This window comes from Vulpes lagopus, chromosome 1, assembly GCF_018345385.1.
Source record: "Vulpes lagopus strain Blue_001 chromosome 1, ASM1834538v1, whole genome shotgun sequence".
In the NCBI taxonomy this organism is placed as follows: domain Eukaryota; kingdom Metazoa; phylum Chordata; class Mammalia; order Carnivora; family Canidae; genus Vulpes; species Vulpes lagopus.
Genome location: NC_054824.1, coordinates 48644280 through 48662849, shown reverse-complemented (window position 1 = coordinate 48662849; position 18570 = coordinate 48644280). Strand labels below are relative to the sequence as shown.

General features: G+C 40.2%; 1 protein-coding gene across 1 annotated transcript in view; it reads left to right on the top strand.

Moving 5' to 3' along the window:
* The first annotated feature begins 175 nt into the window (after window positions 1-175).
* The window catches only part of RAB23 (RAB23, member RAS oncogene family), a 35816-nt gene continuing 17421 nt past the window's right edge, over window positions 176-18570 (top strand). Inside the window, exons 1-3 of the mRNA XM_041764622.1 lie at window positions 176-441; window positions 9528-9743; window positions 14885-14970. Coding sequence (XP_041620556.1) covers window positions 9589-9743; window positions 14885-14970 — 241 coding nt within the window. The 5' untranslated portion in view covers window positions 176-441; window positions 9528-9588. The remainder of the gene's footprint in view (window positions 442-9527; window positions 9744-14884; window positions 14971-18570) is intronic.

Here is an 18570-nt window from a genome sequence, read left to right as displayed (position 1 = left end):
GCGATCTCGGAGGTCCGGGCCGCCGCCGGGCTCCCCAGCGTCCCGCGGCCAAGGAGCCGCCCTCGGGGGCAGCCGCCAGAGCAGGGGTGGAGCGGAGCGGGGCCCCCGGCCGCGCGGAGCATGCGCAGACCAAGCCCGGCGCATGCTCCGCAGAGCGGCGCGTCCCCGGACGAGGCGAGTCGAGTCTCCCGCGCCCAACCGTCCTCGCCGGAGTTGCTGCCGAGACGCCGCTCCCGAGCCCCGGCCGCCAATAAAGTTCGTTAAAAAAAAATCCTAGTCATCTTAAAAGAGCGAAGGAGGGCGCGAGCCAGCCAGGCGGCCCCGCCGAGGGAGCTGGCGCGGTGGGCGGCGGCGGCGGCGGCGGCGGCGGCGGCGGCGGTTGCGCCGCGACCAGGAGGAGCCGGTGGCGCCGGACGGCGGGTCCGCGGCCGGCGGGGGACGGTGAGTAGCGGCTCGCGGTCCGGGCGGCGGCGCGGCTCCGGCTCGCCCTCCGCAGCGGCGGGGCGCTCCCCCGGCCCCGCTGGGGCAGGGCCCGCCTCCCGCCGGGGTCCGGGGACTGTGGAGGGGCGTGGGGGGCAGGGGCCTCCAGGCCCGGGCGCCCATCCCCCGGCCCCGGCCGCCGAGCACCCCGCTCCGCCGCCGCCGGGCGCCGCGTCCAGGCTGCTGCCCGGCGCCCGCCCTCGGCGCCCGGCGGCCCGGGGCTCCCGGTGTGGGTCCCCGGGGTTGCCCCGCGGGGCGGGGCGAGGCGAGGCGAGGCGCCGGCCTCCAGCCCCCGGGAGCTGGCGGCTTCTGCACTTGGCCCGCGGCCGCGGGGAGGGGGCGCCCCAGGCCGGGCGAGACCCCAGCCCGGGTGAAGTCGGCTGCGCCGGAGAGCGCCCGGCCCCGCCCGGCCCCGCCCGGCTCCCCGAGCGCCTCCTAGCCCGCGGCGCCCCGCCCTTGGAGACCCGCTAGGCTATGAATGAGCCGGGCTGCGCGGCTTCGTGGGCACTGGCTGCCGCGGCGTCACCAGGTCGGGGACCGGGCGGCCCTGGGCACCGGCGGGCGTGCGACAGCGTTGGCGTCGCCCTCGGGAGTGCCGGGAAAGTCTGACCCGGCCCTTCACTTCTCTAGGCTTTGTAGAACTCCTCGTATTTTCTGCGCAATCTCCTTGAACCCTACAAGTTCTTCAGTGTTTATAAACACAACCGTGCCTGTGCTCAGTACAGCCCGAGATGGAAAAACAACAACAACAACAAAAAAACTAAAGCAAAACCAAAACACAACTCTTTTGATCAGTCACACAACTCTTGATCAGTGACTTAGCTCATCCCGTCCTTTTCTACTATGATTAGACTGCATTGGCTGGGAAAATCTTTAAAATTAAATTTGGGGAAAACAGTATTTAGAGAAGAGGATTTATGTAAAGCATTATTGTCCGCTTTTTATTTATTATGCTCGGAATTATTTTCTCTCTCTCTCTCTCTCTTTTTTTTTTTTTTTTGAGATTTATTTATTTATTCATGAGAGAGAGAGAGAGAGAGGCAGACACAGGCAGAGGGAGAAGCAGGCTCCATGCAGGGGACCCGACGTGGGACTCGATCCCGGGTCTCCAGGAACAAGCCCTGAGCCAATGTCAGGCGCTAAACTGCTGAGCCACCCGGGGATCCCCATCAGGATTATTTTCTAAGAACTTAACTGTTTTGGTATAGTGCTTTACATCTACGGAGTAGTAGGAGCTGATCATCACAGGAGTCAGACTGCCTGTGCTAAAATCTGATTCTACTTCTTTAAAATTTAGTTTTAAGATTATACAATAAAAATTGACTTTTTAAGGAGTGCGCGCGGTTCTATGAATTTTAGATGAATGCAGTCACCATGTCAGGACATAGAACAGATCTTACCACCACCACCCCATCCCTGTTCATGCTATCCTTTTATATCCTTCCTCTTACCCCTAACCCCTGGCAATTACTAAATTTTTCCAGGTGTCATATAAGTAGAATCATACAATATGTAACCTTTTTTAAAAAAGATTTTATTTATTTATTCATGAGAGACACACAGAGAGACAGGGGTGGGCAGAGACACAGGCAGAGGGAGAAGCAGGCTCCATGCAGGGAGCCTGACCTGAGACTCCATGGTGGGTCTCCAGGATCAGGCCCTGGGCTGGAAGGCAGACTCTTAACCCCTGAGCCACCCAGGCATCCCAGATATTGTAACCTTTTGATGCTGTCTTCTCTCACTCAGCTTAACGCCTTTGAGATTCTTCAAAATTTTTGCCTGCATCAACAGTTTCTTCTTTTTTCATTGCTAAGTAGTGTTCCATTAGGTGGATGTGCTACAGTTTGTTTATACATCCACCCACTGAAGGACATTTGGAGTGTTTACAATTCTTGGTGATTTTATTTTATTTTATTTATTTATTTGTTTTTAAATTCTTGGTGATTTTAAATAGAGCTGTTATAAACATTCATGTACAGGTTTTTTGTTTTTGTTTCTTAAAATATTTATTTATTTATTTATTCATGAGAGGCACAGAGAGAGAGAGGCAGAGACACAGGCGGAGGGAGAAGCAGGCTCTTTGCAGGAGCCTAATGCTGCACTTGATCCCGGGTCTTGGGATCATGACCTGAGCTGAAGGCAGCCACCCAACCGCTGAGCCACCCAGGCATTCCTCGTGTACAGGTTTTTGTGTGAACATAAGTGTTCATTTCTGTAGGGTGTTGCTAGGAGTGGGATTGCAGGGTCATATAAAGGATGTTTAACTTTATAAGAAACTGTCATGCTGATTTCCAGAGTGGCTGTATCATTTTGCATTTTTACAAGTACCATGTGAGGGTACTAGTTGTCCACATCCTCCTAAGCACTTGGTATTTTCAGTAATTTTAAATTTAGTCATTCTAATAGGCATGTAGTGGTATCCCATGGTTTAGTGTGTCTTTAACTAATGGCTAATGATTTTGAAGATCTTTTCATGTGTGTATTTGGCATATATAATCTTTGATGAGAACCTAGGCAAGAGTATTGCCCATTTCTCAAATGGGTAAGGTTTGCTTTCTTGTGGTGAGTTTTGAGGGTTCTTTATATGTTCTGGAAACAAGTTATTTGGTAGATATGTGCTTTGCAGATGTTTTCTCACAGTCTGTAGCTTGTCTCTCATTCTTTTAACAGTATTGTCCACAAGGCAAATGTTCTTAATTTTTGTGAAGTCTAATTTATCGATTTTTCCTTTTGTGGAAATTTTTAGTATGATGTCTAAGAACTCTACCTAACCCCAGGTCAACATTTTCACCGTCTAAAAGATTACTTCTAAAAATAATGGTTTTACTTTTATTTTTTTTAATATGTAAATGGTAGAGCCTTTGTTAGAGGGTGTCTGGCTTTTTTTTTTTTTTTTAAAGATTTTATTTATTTATTCATGAGAGACACACACACAGAGAGGCAGAGACATAGGCAGACGGAGAAGCAGGCTTCATGCAGGGAGCCCAATGTGGGATTTGATCCCGGGACTTCAGGATCATGCCCTGGGCCGAAGGCAGGCGCTAAACCACTGAGCCACCCAGGGATCCCCATGGTTTTACTTTTATTTTTAAATTTTTTATTAAAGATTTTATTTTATTTTCTAAAGATTTTATTTATTTATTTGAGGGGGGGCAGACTCCCTGCTGAGCAGGGAGCCTGACATGGGGCTTGATCCCAGGATGCTGAGATCATGTCCTGAGCTGAAGACAGATGATTAACCTACTGAGCCACCCAGGTGCCCCTGAGATTTTAAGTAATCTCTACACCCAACATGAGGCTTGAACTCAAAACCCCTAGATCAAGAGTTGCAAATTCTACCGACTGAGCCATCAAGGGCCTGAATAGTTCTACATTTAGATGTATGATCCATTTAAAATTATTTGCATTCGGTGTGAGGTTTAGGTAAATGCTTACTTGTCTACATCTGAATGTCCAATTTTCCATCACCATTTGTTGAAAAGTCTTTTCTCCATTGAATTGTTTTTGCACCTTTGTCAAAAATCAATTGGCTGAATTCATGTCAGTCTATTTTTGGGCCCTCTGTTCTGTTCTATTGATTTATATATCTTTCTCTTTACCAGTATCACACTCTCTTGATTAGTATAGCTTTATGGTGTCTTAAAATTGGCTGGTATGATTTCCTCCAATTTTATTCTTTTTTCAAAATTGTGTTAGCTATTCTAGTTTATCTGCCTTTCCATATAACATTTAGAATCAGCTTGTCTCAACTACAAAAAGTCCTGCTGGTGCTTTGGAACTGAATTAAACCATGGATCAGTTTGGGGAGAAGGCTGTTTTTACTTTGAGTCCTCCAGTTTGTGAACATGGCACATCTTTTCATTTATTTAGTTCTTTGTTTCATTAGTGTTTTGTAGTTTTCAGCATATAGATCCTGTACATGTTTTATTAAATTTACACCAAAGTATTTAATTTTGGGGGAACTTTTATAAATGTCACATAAACATTTTGGTTTCAGAGGCACCTGGCTGGCTCATTTGGAAGAGCATGCAATTCTTGATCTCAGGGTTGTGAGTTCCAGCCCCACATTGGGTGTAGAGATTACTTAAACAAATACAAACTTTGGTTTGAAATCGTACAGTGTTAGGATATAGAAATACAATTCACTGTTGTGTTTTGCCTTGTATCCAGTGTCCTTGTTAAACTCATTTATTAGTTCTAGGATTTTTTTAAATTCCTTGGACTTTTTTTTTTTTTTAATTTTTATTTATTTATGATAGTCACAGAGAGATAGAGAGAGAGGCAGAGACACAGGCAGAGGGAGAAGCAGGCTCCATGCACCGGGAGCCCGACGTGGGACTCGATCCCGGGTCTCCAGGACCGCGCCCTGGGCCAAAGGCAGGCGCCAAACCGCTGCGCCACCCAGGGATCCCCCTTGGACTTTTTTGTAAAGACATTCATGTAATTTGTGAATAGAGATGTTTTTATTTACTTTTCCCCTAATCTGTAAGTGTTTTTATTTATTTATTTATTTTTTTGTCACCTGTTCCCCCTGGCTAGGACTGAGTATGATAAATAGGAATAGTGAGAGTGAACATACTTACCTTGTTCTCAGTCTAAGGGTAAAAGCAGTCAGGCTTTCAGGGGTGCCTTGCTGGTTCAGTCAGTAGAGCATGGGACTCTTGGTCTTGGGGTCATGAGTTTGACCCCCATGTAGTGGGTAGAGTTTACTTAAAAAAAAAGGCAATCAGGCTTTCAGAGATAAGTATGATGTTAGCTGTAGAGGTTTTTAATTTAATTTTATTTATTTATTCATGAGAGACACAGAAAGAGGCAGGGACACAGAGGAAGAAGCAGGCTCCCTGTGGGGAGCCTGATGTGGGACTTTATCCCAGGACCCCAGGATCATGACCTGAGCCAAAGGCAGATGCTCTACCACTGAGCCGGGTTTCCCTGAAGAGTTTTTTAATAGATGACCTGTATGAGTCTGAAGTAGTCGTCTTCTGTTTCTGGTTTGCTGACTATTTTTCTGACAAATGGACGTTGAATTTTCTTATGTTTCCTCTGTTTCAGTTGATATGGTGATGAGGTTTTCTCTTTTACTTTGTTAATTTGGTAGATTACACTGATTAGTTTTTGAGTATTGAAGCCTTGCATTCCCTGAATAAAGCCCACTTTGTCCTGGCTATTCTTATTATATGTTCCTAGATTTGATACACTAATATTTTGTTAAGGACTTCTGTGTGCCTTTGTCCAGATTTCTCTTTTGTACTGTTTTTGTGTGGTGTTGGTATCAGAATAATAATGGCTTTATAAAATAGGTTGGGAAATATTCCTTTCTCGTCTGTATTCTGGAAGAGATTGTATATCACTGCTGTCAATGCTTGAAAAGTTTGGTAAAATTCCCCAGTGAAATCACCTGAACCTGGAGATTTTTCTTTGAGTTTTTAAGTTACAAATTCAATTTCCTTACAGTTATAGGGCTATTCAAATTATCCGTTTCATATTGAGTGAGTTGTGATAGTGCTGTTCAAGGAATTTGTCCATTTCATTGGTCAGTTTTTTTTAAGTGAGGGGAAGGGCAGAGGGACAGAGAGAGAGAATCTTAAGTGAAGCTCAATCTCACAACCCTGAGATCATGACCTGAGCTGAAATCGAGTCGGACGCTTAACTTTCCCTAAATTGTCAAATTTATGTGTGTAGAGTTGTTTGTTACATTATCCTTTTGAGTCTGCAGAGTACAGAGTGACATTCCTTAATTTATTCCTAATATTGGTAATTTGCATCCTCTCTTTTTTCTGTCAATTTTATTAATTTTGAAAGAATTTTTTTGTGTAATTTTTCCTATTTTTCTGTTTTTAATTTCAGTGATTTCTGCTTACTTACATGATCTCTGTCCTTTGCTTTGGGTTTATTTTGTTCTTTTTCTAGTTTCTTGAGGTGAGGGCTTAAATTATTGATTTGAGTCTTCCCTTCTTTTCTAAGGTAAACGTTTAATACTATAAATTTTCACTCTTAGCACTACATTAGTTATGTCCCACAAATTTTCACATTTCTTATTTTCATTTAATTCAATTTTGTTTTTTAAGAAAATGTCTTTTGAGTTTTTCTTTGGCCCACCGGTTCTTTAGAAGTCTGTGTTTTTAGTTTGCAAATATTTGTAGATTTTCCTGTTATTTTTCTATTACTGATTTCTAGTTTGATTGCATTATGGTACCATTATTTTGTTTGATGAGGTTTGTCTTATGGCCTAGAATCTGTTTTGTCTTGGTATATATTTAGTGGGTACTTAAAAGAAGTATATTCTGGAGCGCCTGGATGGCTCAGTCAGTTGAGTGTCTGACTCTTGATTTTGGCAAAGGTCATCATCTCAAAGTCATGAGATCAATCCCCAAGATAGGCTCTGAGCAGAGTCTGATTGAGATTCTTTCTTCCTCTCTTCCCCTCCCCTGCTTGCACTCTTTCTCTCCCTCTCAATAAATAAATAAAATCTTTGAAAGAAAAAAGTAAATTATGCAGTTGTGTGCACAGTTATAAAATGCCAGTTAGATTCTGGTAATTTTATTGTGTTATTAGACTTTCATTTTGTTTTATTGTAGTGTTTTGGGTTTTTGTTAGATTTTTAAGTTTATTCATATTGAGAAATAGAGAGAGAGAGCATGAGAGAGCAGGAGTGGAGGGGAAGGGTCGGTGGAGAAGTAGACGGCCTGCTGAGCAGGGAGCTTGATGTGGGGCTGGATCTCAGGGCCCTGAGATCATGACCTGAGCCAAAAGCAGATGCTCATAACTGAGCCACCAGGTGCCCCTATTATAGTGTTTTTGAATCTATCTCTTTGTGTACCTTCTTTAGTGTTTGCTCTAGGTATTATACTACATACACTACACATATGTAATTTATCACAGTCTCTTGGTGACAGCATTTTATCAGTATAAGTGAAGCATAGAAATCTTTCCTCTTTTGGGGCACCTGGGTGGCTCAGTCGGTTAAGCGTCTGCCTTTGGCTCAGATGGTGATCTTGGAATTCCAGGATTGAGACCCACATTGGGCTCCCTGCTCAGCGGGGAGTCTGCTTCTCCCTCTAACCCTCCCCCCTCTCAACGCACGTTCTCTCTTTCTCTCTCTCTCAAATAAAATCTTAAAATCTTATTCTCTTTACATTCCTTTATTCTCTCCTGTTTATAATTAATTATGCTAAATATTTTCTCTACACATATTGAAAACCATACTATTGTGTTTGAGTCCAACATAATTTAGAACACTCAAGAGAAATCTATTGTATTTACCTGTATTTTTGCTTCTATCACATTCTTCTTGTCATTCTTTCTACTTTTTTAAATGTATCATTTAGTTATGTTTGAGGTGGAGACCTAGAACCTATACTTTAACAAATCTTCCTAGATGATTCTTATGATTGTGCAAGTTTGTGAAGCACTAAGGACAATTACTGAGACTCCACAGGGAGCAGGAAGGAATGTTCTTCATGTTTCAGACTTGTTTTGTGTAGTGGTTGTTTGGATGGGTTTTTCAGTTAAGGGAGTTGAAATATAATATTATAACATATAATAGTAGTCAGGAACTTAACTAGTAATTTTCTAAGAAATATGAAGAAATTGACTTTCTGTTCTTTTCAATCTAAAATGCAAGCAGTACACATTGCATTACTTTAATTATATGAATAACTGTAACTAGTCTGAAACTAAAGAAAGAACGTATGGTATAAGATTATTTGTAAAGGAGTCATTGTAACCTGAACAGTAAAGCACTGTAAAGGTCCAATGCTGTCACACAGTTGTGTATTATTATGTAAGTCTTTCTTTGGGGTATTTTTCTAGGGATATTAATTATTACCTGTGAGGTTGAAAAGGCAGTTTCCTTAGATTTTGTATTTGTTGCCCATATGGTGGTAACTGTGGAGGATTTATTACATTGTGTAGAACGAAACTAGCATTTTTTGAAAGCTTAGTTTTCCCTATGCTAAGTGCTTTTTTTCTTTTTAAAGATTTTATTTATTTATTCATCACACACACACACACACACACACACACACACACACAGGAGAGGGAGAGAGGCAGAGACACAGGCAGAGGGAGAAGCAGGCTCCCTGCAGGGAGCCTGATGTGGGATTCATCCCATCCTGGGACCCCAGGATCATGGCCTGGGCCAAAGGCAGGCGCTAAACAGCTCAGCCACCCAGGTGTCCCCTTTGCTAAGGGCTTTTTATATGTACCACTAATCAACAATCTTTTGAGGTAAATATCCTTTAGTAAACTGAAGCAAAAAGAGGCTAGCCAGCAACTTCACTAAAATTGCAGAACTAGTAAGTGGCAGCTGTATTAGACCTCAATTCTAACACCCCAGTCTTAGTCTTATTAAAAGGTAGAACTATACAACTACACATTTATTAATATCTGGATGTCATACATTGTGCTATTTTTCAGGCTTCAAAAATGAATGATGTTCTTGTTCCTTCTTTAAAAGAATTTACATGTTGGGATCCCTGGGTGGGCTCACTGGTTTAGCATCGCCTTCAGCCCAGGGTGTGATCCTGGAGACCGGGATTGAGTCCTGCGTCGGGCTCCCTGCATGGAGCCTCCTTCTCCCTCTGCCTGTGTCTCTGCGCCCCCCCGCCCCCCGTGTGTGTGTGTCTTTCATGAATAAATAGTAAATAAATCTTTAAAAAAAAAAAAGAATTTACATGATCTAAACAGGGTGGTAAGAGGACCTCCATCATGGACACAAATTCTTGCAATGCAATATAATTATTTCTTCATAAAGCATTATAATTTATTTTGTACAATTTTTGAGGTTCCTGGGTGGCTCAGTCATTTAAGTGTCTGGCTCTTGGTTTTGGCTCAGGTCATGATCTTGGCGCTGTGGAATACAGCTCCATGTCAGGCTATGCCCTCAGCTGGGAGTTTGCTTGAGATTCCCTCCCTATCCCTCTATCCCTCCCCTTGCCCCTTGCTCATGTATTCTCTTCTTGCTCAAATAAATAGATAAATCTTTAAAATTATAATATTTTATATACTTTTTATTTTATGAAAAATCATTTCATTTTAAACTACAGATTTGAGAAGATCTGATCACCTGGAATTAAAGTTGGTTCAGAAACCTTTTCAACTGCAAAAATGTTGGAGGAAGATATGGAAGTGGCCATCAAGATGGTGGTTGTAGGGAATGGAGCAGTTGGAAAATCAAGTATGATACAGCGATATTGCAAAGGCATTTTTACAAAAGACTACAAGAAAACCATTGGAGTTGATTTTTTGGAGCGACAAATCCAGTATGTACTTGGCCATTTTATCCCTTCAGTTTTGATTTCTGAACTGTATCCCAGGCTTTCACTGGAATAATTCTAATTACAGTATAGTCCAAGGTTAGGAGTCTAGTGGCCGTGGCTAATGGAACAGTTGGTGGTGGTTTTCAAATACTCATTCCTGTGTTTGTCTTTTTTTCTTTTCTCTTTAATGTTTTAAGTTTTTATTTAAATTCTAGTTAGTTAACATATTTCTGTGTGTATCTTTATCCTTCTGTCTTTTTCTTGCCTTTCATCTGTTTTCCCCTCATCATTTCCCCCTTTTTTATACTCCCCTCCTGACCCTTTCTATCTCCTGTTGGTCTGTTTTATATATATTGGTGGCATCTCACATACTTCTTAACCACAAACCAATGCTTGACTCTAATTAGATTTCTGTCCACTACAAGCACAACTTGGAGATTTTGTAGGTTCAGTTCCAGACCACTGCAATAAAGTGAGTCAAATGAATTTTTTGGTTTCCCAGTACATGTAAAAGTTATGTTTACATTATACTGTAGTCTATTAAGTCTGTGGTAGTCTAAAAAAATGATGTACATATTTTCATTTAAAAATACTTTCTTGGGCAGCCCGGGTGGCTTAGCGGTTTAGCGCCGCCTTCAGCCCAGGTGTGATCCTGGAGACCCGGAATTGAGCTCCCTGCGCGGAGCCTGCTTCTCCCTCTGCGTGTGTTTCTGCCTCTCTCTATCTCTCTCTCTCATGAATAAATAAATCTTAAAATAAGATTTGCTAATAAATACAAATAAAATAAAATATGATTTGCTAAGAAATACAGATCATTCTCTGATCTTTCACTGAGCCTTAATCTTTTTGCTGGTGGAGGGTCTTACCTCAATGTTGATGGTTTCTGACTGATGATCAGGGTGGTGGTTGCTGAAGGTGGGGGTAGGTGTGGCTATTTTTAAATATAAAACAGTGAAGTTTGCCTCACTGATTCACTGTACCTTTCAGGAATGATTTCTCTGTAGCACGTGATGCCATTTGATGGCATTTTACCCACAGTAGAACGTTATTCAAAATTGGAGTCAATTCTCTCAAACCTTATTGAATTACTATTTGTATACCTGAAATTAATGCATCACTGTATGATAAATATACTGGGATTAAAATTAAAAACTTAAAAAGAACTCTCTTAAACCCTGCTGCTACTTTATCAACTATCTCTATTTAACATTCTAAGTCCTTTATTGTCATTTCAGCAGTCTGCACAGCATCTTCACCAGGAGTAGGTTCCATGCAAGAAACCACTTTCATAATAAACAATTCATCTGTTCAAGCTTTGTCACGAGCTTGCAGCAATTCAGTCACATTTTCAGACTCCACTTCTAATTCCACTTCTCTCGCTGTTTCTACCCATTCTACAGTTACTTCCTCCACGAAAGTCTTGAAACTCATCTATGAGAGTGGAATCACTGTCTTCCAAAGTCTTGATGTTGATATTTGACCTTTCCTGTGAATCACAAATGTTCTTAATGGCATGTAGAATGGTGACTCTTTCGTATAAAGTTTTCAGTTTACTTTGCCCACATTCATCAGAGAGATCGCCATCTGTGGCAGCTGTAGCTTTACACAGTGTATTTCTTAAATAGCAAGACTTGAAAGTCAAAATTACTTCTTTTCTTTTTTTTTTTTTTTGAAAATTACTTCTTAATACATGGGTCACAGGATGGGTATTGAGTTAGCAGACCTGAAAACAACAATCTCATTGTACATCTCCATCAGAGCTCTTGGGTGACCAGCACATTGTCAGTGAGCAGTCAAATTCTGAAGGAATTTTTGTTCTGAGCAGTAGGTCTCAACAGTGGGCTTAAAATATTCAGTAAAGTATCTTGTAAATAGGTGTGCTGTCATCCAGGCCCTGTCCCATTAATAGAGCACAAGCAGAGTAAATTAGCATAATTCTTAAGGACTCTAAAATTTTCAGAATGGTGAATAAGCATTGGCTTCAACTTAAAGTCACCAGCTACACTGGCCCCTAACAAGGGAGTCAACCTGTCCTTTGAAGCTTTGAAGCCTGGCACAGACTTCTCTCTAGCTGCAAACATCCTGAGTAGCATCTCCTTCCAGTAGAAGGCTGTTTCATCCACATTAAAGCTCTGTGGTTTAGTGTAGTCACCTTTATTAATTCGCTTTGTTAGGTCTTCTGGGTAACCTCCTGTATAGCTTCTACAATAGCACCTACTGCTTCACCTTGTACTTTGATTGCAGAGGCAGTATCTTTCCATTAACCTCAAGAACCAACCTCTGCTAGCTTCAGACTTTTCTTCTGCAGCTTCCTCACCTCTCTCAGCCTTCATAGAATTGAGGAGAGTTTTAGGACCTTTCTCTGGTTTAAGCTTTGGTTTAAGGGAATGTGTGGCTGGTTTTCTCTTCCATCCAGATCACAGAAACTTCCTCCATACGGCAGTGAGGTTATTTTGCTTTTCTAATCTGTGTGTTCACTGGAGTAGCACATTTATTTGTTTATTAAAGTAATCTCTATACCCAACTTGGGGCTTGAACTCAGACCCTGACATCGAGTCACATGCTCTATCGACTGAGCCAGCCAGGTTCCCCTGGAGTAGTGCTTTTAATTTTAAGACTTTTCCTTTGCATTCACAACTTGGCTGTCTGGCACAAGAGACCTAGCTTTCAGCTTATCTCCACTTTCAGCATGCTTTCCTCACTATATTTAATCATTTCTAGCTTTTGATTTAAAGTGAGTGATGTGTGGCTCTTCCTTTCAGTTGAACACGTAGAGGCCATTGTAGGGTTATTAACTGGCTTAATTTCAGTATTATTGTGTCTCAGGGAATAGGGAGACCCAAGAAAAGGGAGAGAGATGGGGGAATGGCTGGTTGGTGGAACAATGAGAGCACACATGACATTGATCCATTTAGTTTGCCATCTTAAATAGAAGCGGTTTGTGGCACCCCAGAACAATTACTGATGTAACATCAGAGATCACTAATCATAGGCTGCCTTAACAAATATGGTAATAATGAAAAAGTTTGAAATATTGTAAGAATTACCAAAATGTGGCACAGACACAAAGTACGCAAATGCTGTTGGAAAAATGATTCTGATAGAATTGTTGAATGCAAGGTTGCCACAAACCTGCACTTTGTAAGAACAAAACAAAACAAAAAACACAAAACAGTATCTGTGAAGCACAGTAAAGCAAAGACTTGTTTTATTGGAAGGACAGTTACCTGTTTCTCAGAATAGTTTTCAGTATTATGGAATCCTAAGACTATCTAGAAGTTAGAGAATTGATAATTTGTTTTAAAGAAATAAATAAGAGCAGATTTGGCAGGATTAAATACTCCAGTGAAAAGGAAACCTTACTTCAGGAAATCCAGTTGGATCCTAAAACACATCAAAAGTAGCAGTTTTTGTCATTAGTCCTACAAACTTTTAAAGATATTTTATTTTTTAATATAGTTGACATATAACGTTATATTAGTTTCAACTATACAACAGAATGATTCAACTTCTCTATAGGTTATGCTGTGTACACCACAAGTGTAGCTACATCTGTCACCCGTATAATGCTGTTACAGTGTCATTGACTATATTCCCTATGCTGTACCTTTTATTCCTGTGACTTACTCATTCTATAACTAGAAGCCTATATCTCCCACTCCCCTCCACTTGTTTTGCCCATTCTTCCCCACCTCAAGTGTATTTTAAATTGTAAGGACAGACTGACAGGTATTAAAGAAATAAGTACCATTAAACAAATCTGACTAGCCTGAGCAGTAGCATTAAAGATAATTAGGTTCATTGTTTTAAAGATTGTTCAATTTCTAATTTGTATTCTGTTGCCCTCTTTTAAAAATATTTCTGTGTTTATTTCCTTTCTCGGGTATTTTAAGAGGATTCATTTTAAGCCTTCATGGCATTCATTTTTGTATTTGTTATCTGAACCAAATTAATATTTTAAATATATAGTTGATCCTTGTTATTTGTAGATTCCAAGTTTACCCTTCAAGGATACTATTGATTCTCATTATTTGTAGGCTCCATATTTGCAAATCCATTTACTTGCTAAAATTTCTGTGTAACCCTAGAGTCAGTAATCCCAGTGCTTTGGTAATCATTTGTGGATATGCACAGAGCAACAAATATTTGCTACCCTATGTGCACACTCTCACCTTAGGTCAAACAAGGCAACCCTCTTCATTCTTTTTTCATTCCTCATACTACAAACAAGTATTTTCTCATGTCTATTTTTGTGCCACGCTTTTGTACTTTTTGTTGATGATGTCACTTTTAAAATAGCCCCTATGCATAGTGCTATCTCGTTTTCTTAAGTACAAGAAGGCTGTGATGTGCCTTATAGAGAAAATACGTATGTTAGGTACACTTCATTTAGGCATGAGTTGCAGTGCTGTCAGCCTTGAGTTAGATGTTAGTGAATTAACACTATGTATTAAATAAGATGTCTTTAAGCAGAACCATAAAAAAAAAAAAAAAACAAGGTTACATGTTGACTCATTGGGGAAAATGTAACCAGGGCTCACATGATCCTAACCCTGTATTTCCCCTAGGAGCAATGTTTGAATATTTGACAATTCAGTGTTTGCAGTGACTTTATAGAACATAACTACCATGAATAAGACAATGGAATAGATGACAAAATAAATAAATTTTTAAGTTGTAGGGAACCAGGCTGCTTTTCCTTCCCTTGCTCCTTCCTTCTCTCCTTCCTTCTCTCCTTCCTTCTGTTCTCCGTGTTTTACTTCTTTCCTTTCTTATTCTTATTCTATCACTTGTGCACCAGAACCCATCAGAATGTTAGCAAGAGGAGAGCAATTACTAACCTGAGGGTATACCATTCTCAGTGATGCTAATGTTAGAGGCACCACTATGATCTGTTATTAAGGGGGAAACCATGACAGGTAAACGCAAATCATGTATAAAGTTAGAGCTTTGGGGGAATGTCTTTCCCCCTTTAGTTTCACTGCTGGTGTTGATAGCACCATTCAAGAGCACTCAGACTTTTTCAGAGTGAAACCAACAATGTAGTATTAAAACCTTCAGATGTGAAAAATAAAAATATGTACAAAGCTAAACATAGCTAAACATTTTCTTCACATATGAAATAAATTCATCTCTTGTTTCAGAGTTAATGATGAAGATGTCAGACTAATGTTGTGGGATACAGCAGGTCAAGAGGAATTTGATGCAATAACAAAGGCCTACTATCGAGGTAAATTATGGGGTTTGTTGATTTGGGCATGTTCTTTTGGCTAAACAAAGAACTTCACTTTTTTTATTCAACATAGAAGGGTTTCTTTTTAAGACTTAAATTAATTTCAGAGTATTTTTAAAAACCTCTTAGGCCATTGTTCTACTAATGATCTTGTTGAGTTGTAAATAATACTGTGTACTATAGATAGTTTGCCTTGGAATTATATGACTCACGTAGTCATTCCCTGTTCTAATCAGTTAGAAACTGTTCAATGCCTGTTTCTGACAACATGGAGATAACTCTATGGTTAGAGTGGAAACTAGCATGAAAAAGTAAAGTCCCTGCAAATAAGATGACAGTTTGCTATGACAGAGATTGCAGAGATAAAACCGTCTCAGTGCCCTAAGAGTTCAGAGAGGTGTGAGATACATGGGGTCAAATTCCTCAAGGAAAGCTGAAATTTCTAAATGGAACCTAAAGTTTCCATTACCATTTTCCTCTAAAATTTTGTCCTTTTCTTTTGGAATTTATGACAGCATTTCCAGTATTTCTCCACCTTAATGCTAATTGTGATTGTAATGAGAACAAAGTAACTGAAAGCTTCATATTGTCCCATGTAGACTTAGACTTATAGAGTGTTGATGCTTTTGAATATATATCTTGTTTTTTCCCACTTTTGAAAATGTAGGCTTTATGAAAACATAATTAGGCTAATATATAAGCAACCAAAGAAGTTGCCTTTCTCACTCAGTACCGGGGAGACTTGACTTCCACTGCCTACTCTAAGAAGACATTCTGGTTCCATGAGAAATTTAAGAGAGATACACCTCTCAGGTGTCATTCTAATAATGCTACCACTGCTTCTCATTCTATTTACTGTGTCCTTAAAGGCTCCCCAGGGGCAGTGGTTTTGACTGTTGCTCTCCTGTAGATGCTAGTTTGGATCTTGAGCACCTGTAACATGATATGAGGCAGGAATTATGTTCTGATGGCCCAAAGCTCTTTGATTAGATGACATTTTTATCAAATTATTAATTTTATGAGCAGTGACACTATTGACTAGCAGGCCAAAAGTGATTTGTATTTTTGAGTAAAAATCATTTGTATTTTCTTAGTGGGGTTATTACATTATCACCTCATTCACACAGAAAAAGAACAAACAAAAAACCTAGGTGGAAACATCAAAAAATAGTAGGAGTACATGAGATTTTCATTGTTTTTACCTAGTTTTTTTCTCTAAATTCTTGGCATGAAATATATGTTCTTTTGTAAGGGAAAAAGATAGGTTGGGTTCTTTCTTTTTTTAATGTTTTATTTATTCACTTGAGAGAGAGTGCGCACAAAGGGGAGGGGCAGAGGAAGGGGGACAAGCAGACTCCTGCTGAGCAGGGAGCCTGAAGACAAGGAAGGACAAAGACATGGGGCCAAAAGATCCCAGGACCCAGAGATCACAACCTGAACTGAAGGCAGCTGCTTAACTAACTGAGCCCATCCAGCTGCCCCTTGGTTCTTCCTTTTTAAGCTTTTGACAATTTGATGTAGCAGTATTACTTAACCAGTGTGGTTATTTTTGGAGAACGTATTTACCATTATTTATCTCTGATCAATAAAAGCAAATTGTGGGGGATCCCTGGGTGGCTTAGCGGTTTGGCGCCTGCCTTTGGCCCAGGGCGTGATCCTGGAGTCCCGGGATCGAGTCCCACGTCGGGCTCCGGGCATGGAGCCTGCTTCTCCCTCTGCCTGTGTCTCTGCTTCTCTCTCTCTCTATGTCTATCATAAATAAATAAATAAATAAATCTTTTTTTTTTTTTTTTTAAAGCAAACTGTGTTAGTCTATAATTATCCCAAAATAAAGTTTAACTTGAAAAAAGACCAAACTGGTCAAATGTCAAAAATGATTTGATTTGCATATAAATAAAAAGGAGAAAATGTTGGAATGTACAGTCACTAGTTATCACTTGGGTCCTTGATTTAAAAAAAAAAAAGACCAGGTTGCTAAAAATATTTTTATTTCCTCTGTAGTTAAGGAATTAATGCTTTCTTAAGTTTTATCCCATGAGACTATGTTCAACGTTATTATCTTTTAATTTTTAAAATTTAACTCATCTGGCTTGTTGTGTACTTCTTGTTTGGTACTTTTTAGGTGTCTACCAATCAAAGATTCTCTTTATAATATCTGCAAAAAGCATTCTTTGCCAGAAAATAAAAAAAGGACCCATGATTGTTAGTATTTACTTATCTTAATTTACTGTGGATGATGTTTAAACTTTTTTCCGCTTTCACTTAGACTGAAATGCTTCAAGCAGGTTTGGTTTCCCTACACTTAACAGTTTAACTTAAAGTGATTTTAAGCATATAAAGATATCTCTTAAAAACTTTTCTAGAAATGTAATTTTTTTAATCAACCATGTTAAAATGGCAAAGAGTGTAGGATACTAAGACAAGTCTTAAGATTTAACTTCTTTTTCTAAGCTATAATAATAAACATCACATCTAAATGAATAAAGGAATGAACAGTAGCAATTATACATAAATTTGAGAAATAGCATATTGAATATTTCTTACATGTTTTCCTTTGGGGTTCTATCAATGCTTTTTTTTTTTTTTTTAAAAAAGACTATTTATTCATAAGATACAGACAGAGGCAGAGGGATCTCTGTAGATGCTAGTAGGTGGCATGGGAAGCAGGCTTCCCACCAGGAGCCCAATGTGGGACTCAATCCAGGGACTCCCGGGATCATGCCCTGAGCCGAAGGCAGATGCTCAACCACTGAGCATCTAGGTGTCCCTATCAGAATGCTTTTGGTTTTTTTGAGAACAGAAAAGCAACTTCAAACTAACATAAACTACAAAAGTGGAAATAGCATAGCTTTTAGTTATGGTTTGTTTTTACTGTAACTTCATTGATTCTCCTGAGTTGACTGTCTCCCTGAATTGACTCTCTCTCCCTCTGGTGATTTTCCTCTTGGTTGTGAGATTGCTACCATCAGCAATGGAAGCCACATGCTTTGTTCACATCCTTGGTGGGGGGGAGGGGGGAGTTAATTTCCACAACAGTGGTTTAAAAGTCCTCAGCTATTATCTGATTAGATCACCTTTGACCAGATCAGTGTAAGTAGTTAGAAGAATGTGATTACCCTAATTGGCTTGATGCACTTAGGGCCTACTACCCCAGAGCAGAGGAGAGATTCAGCCTGCCTAAACCATATGGCTACTATACAGTGAGGCAGGTGTGTTCTCATGGAGGGAGGGGAATTGGATGCCAGCTAGACAACCAGGTAGTCATCGGGTACTAGTATAGATTAAAATATGATGATATAGGGGCAGCCCGGGTGGCTCAGCGGTTTAGTGCTGCCTTCAGCCTGGAGTGGATTCTGGCGACCCAGGATTGAGTTCCACGTCAGGCTCCCTGTGTGGGGCCTGCTTCTGCCTCTCTCTCTGTGTCTGTCCTGAATAAATAAATAAAATCTTAAAAAAAAAAAAAAGGACTTAACTGATTTATATCCTAAAAATGTATTATTCAAAATATAAAAAGTCTTAAAAATGTATATTTAAAGAAGAAAAATTTTATTATAATTCACTTAAAAGAGACCTATCATATAAAAACCCATTGTGTAA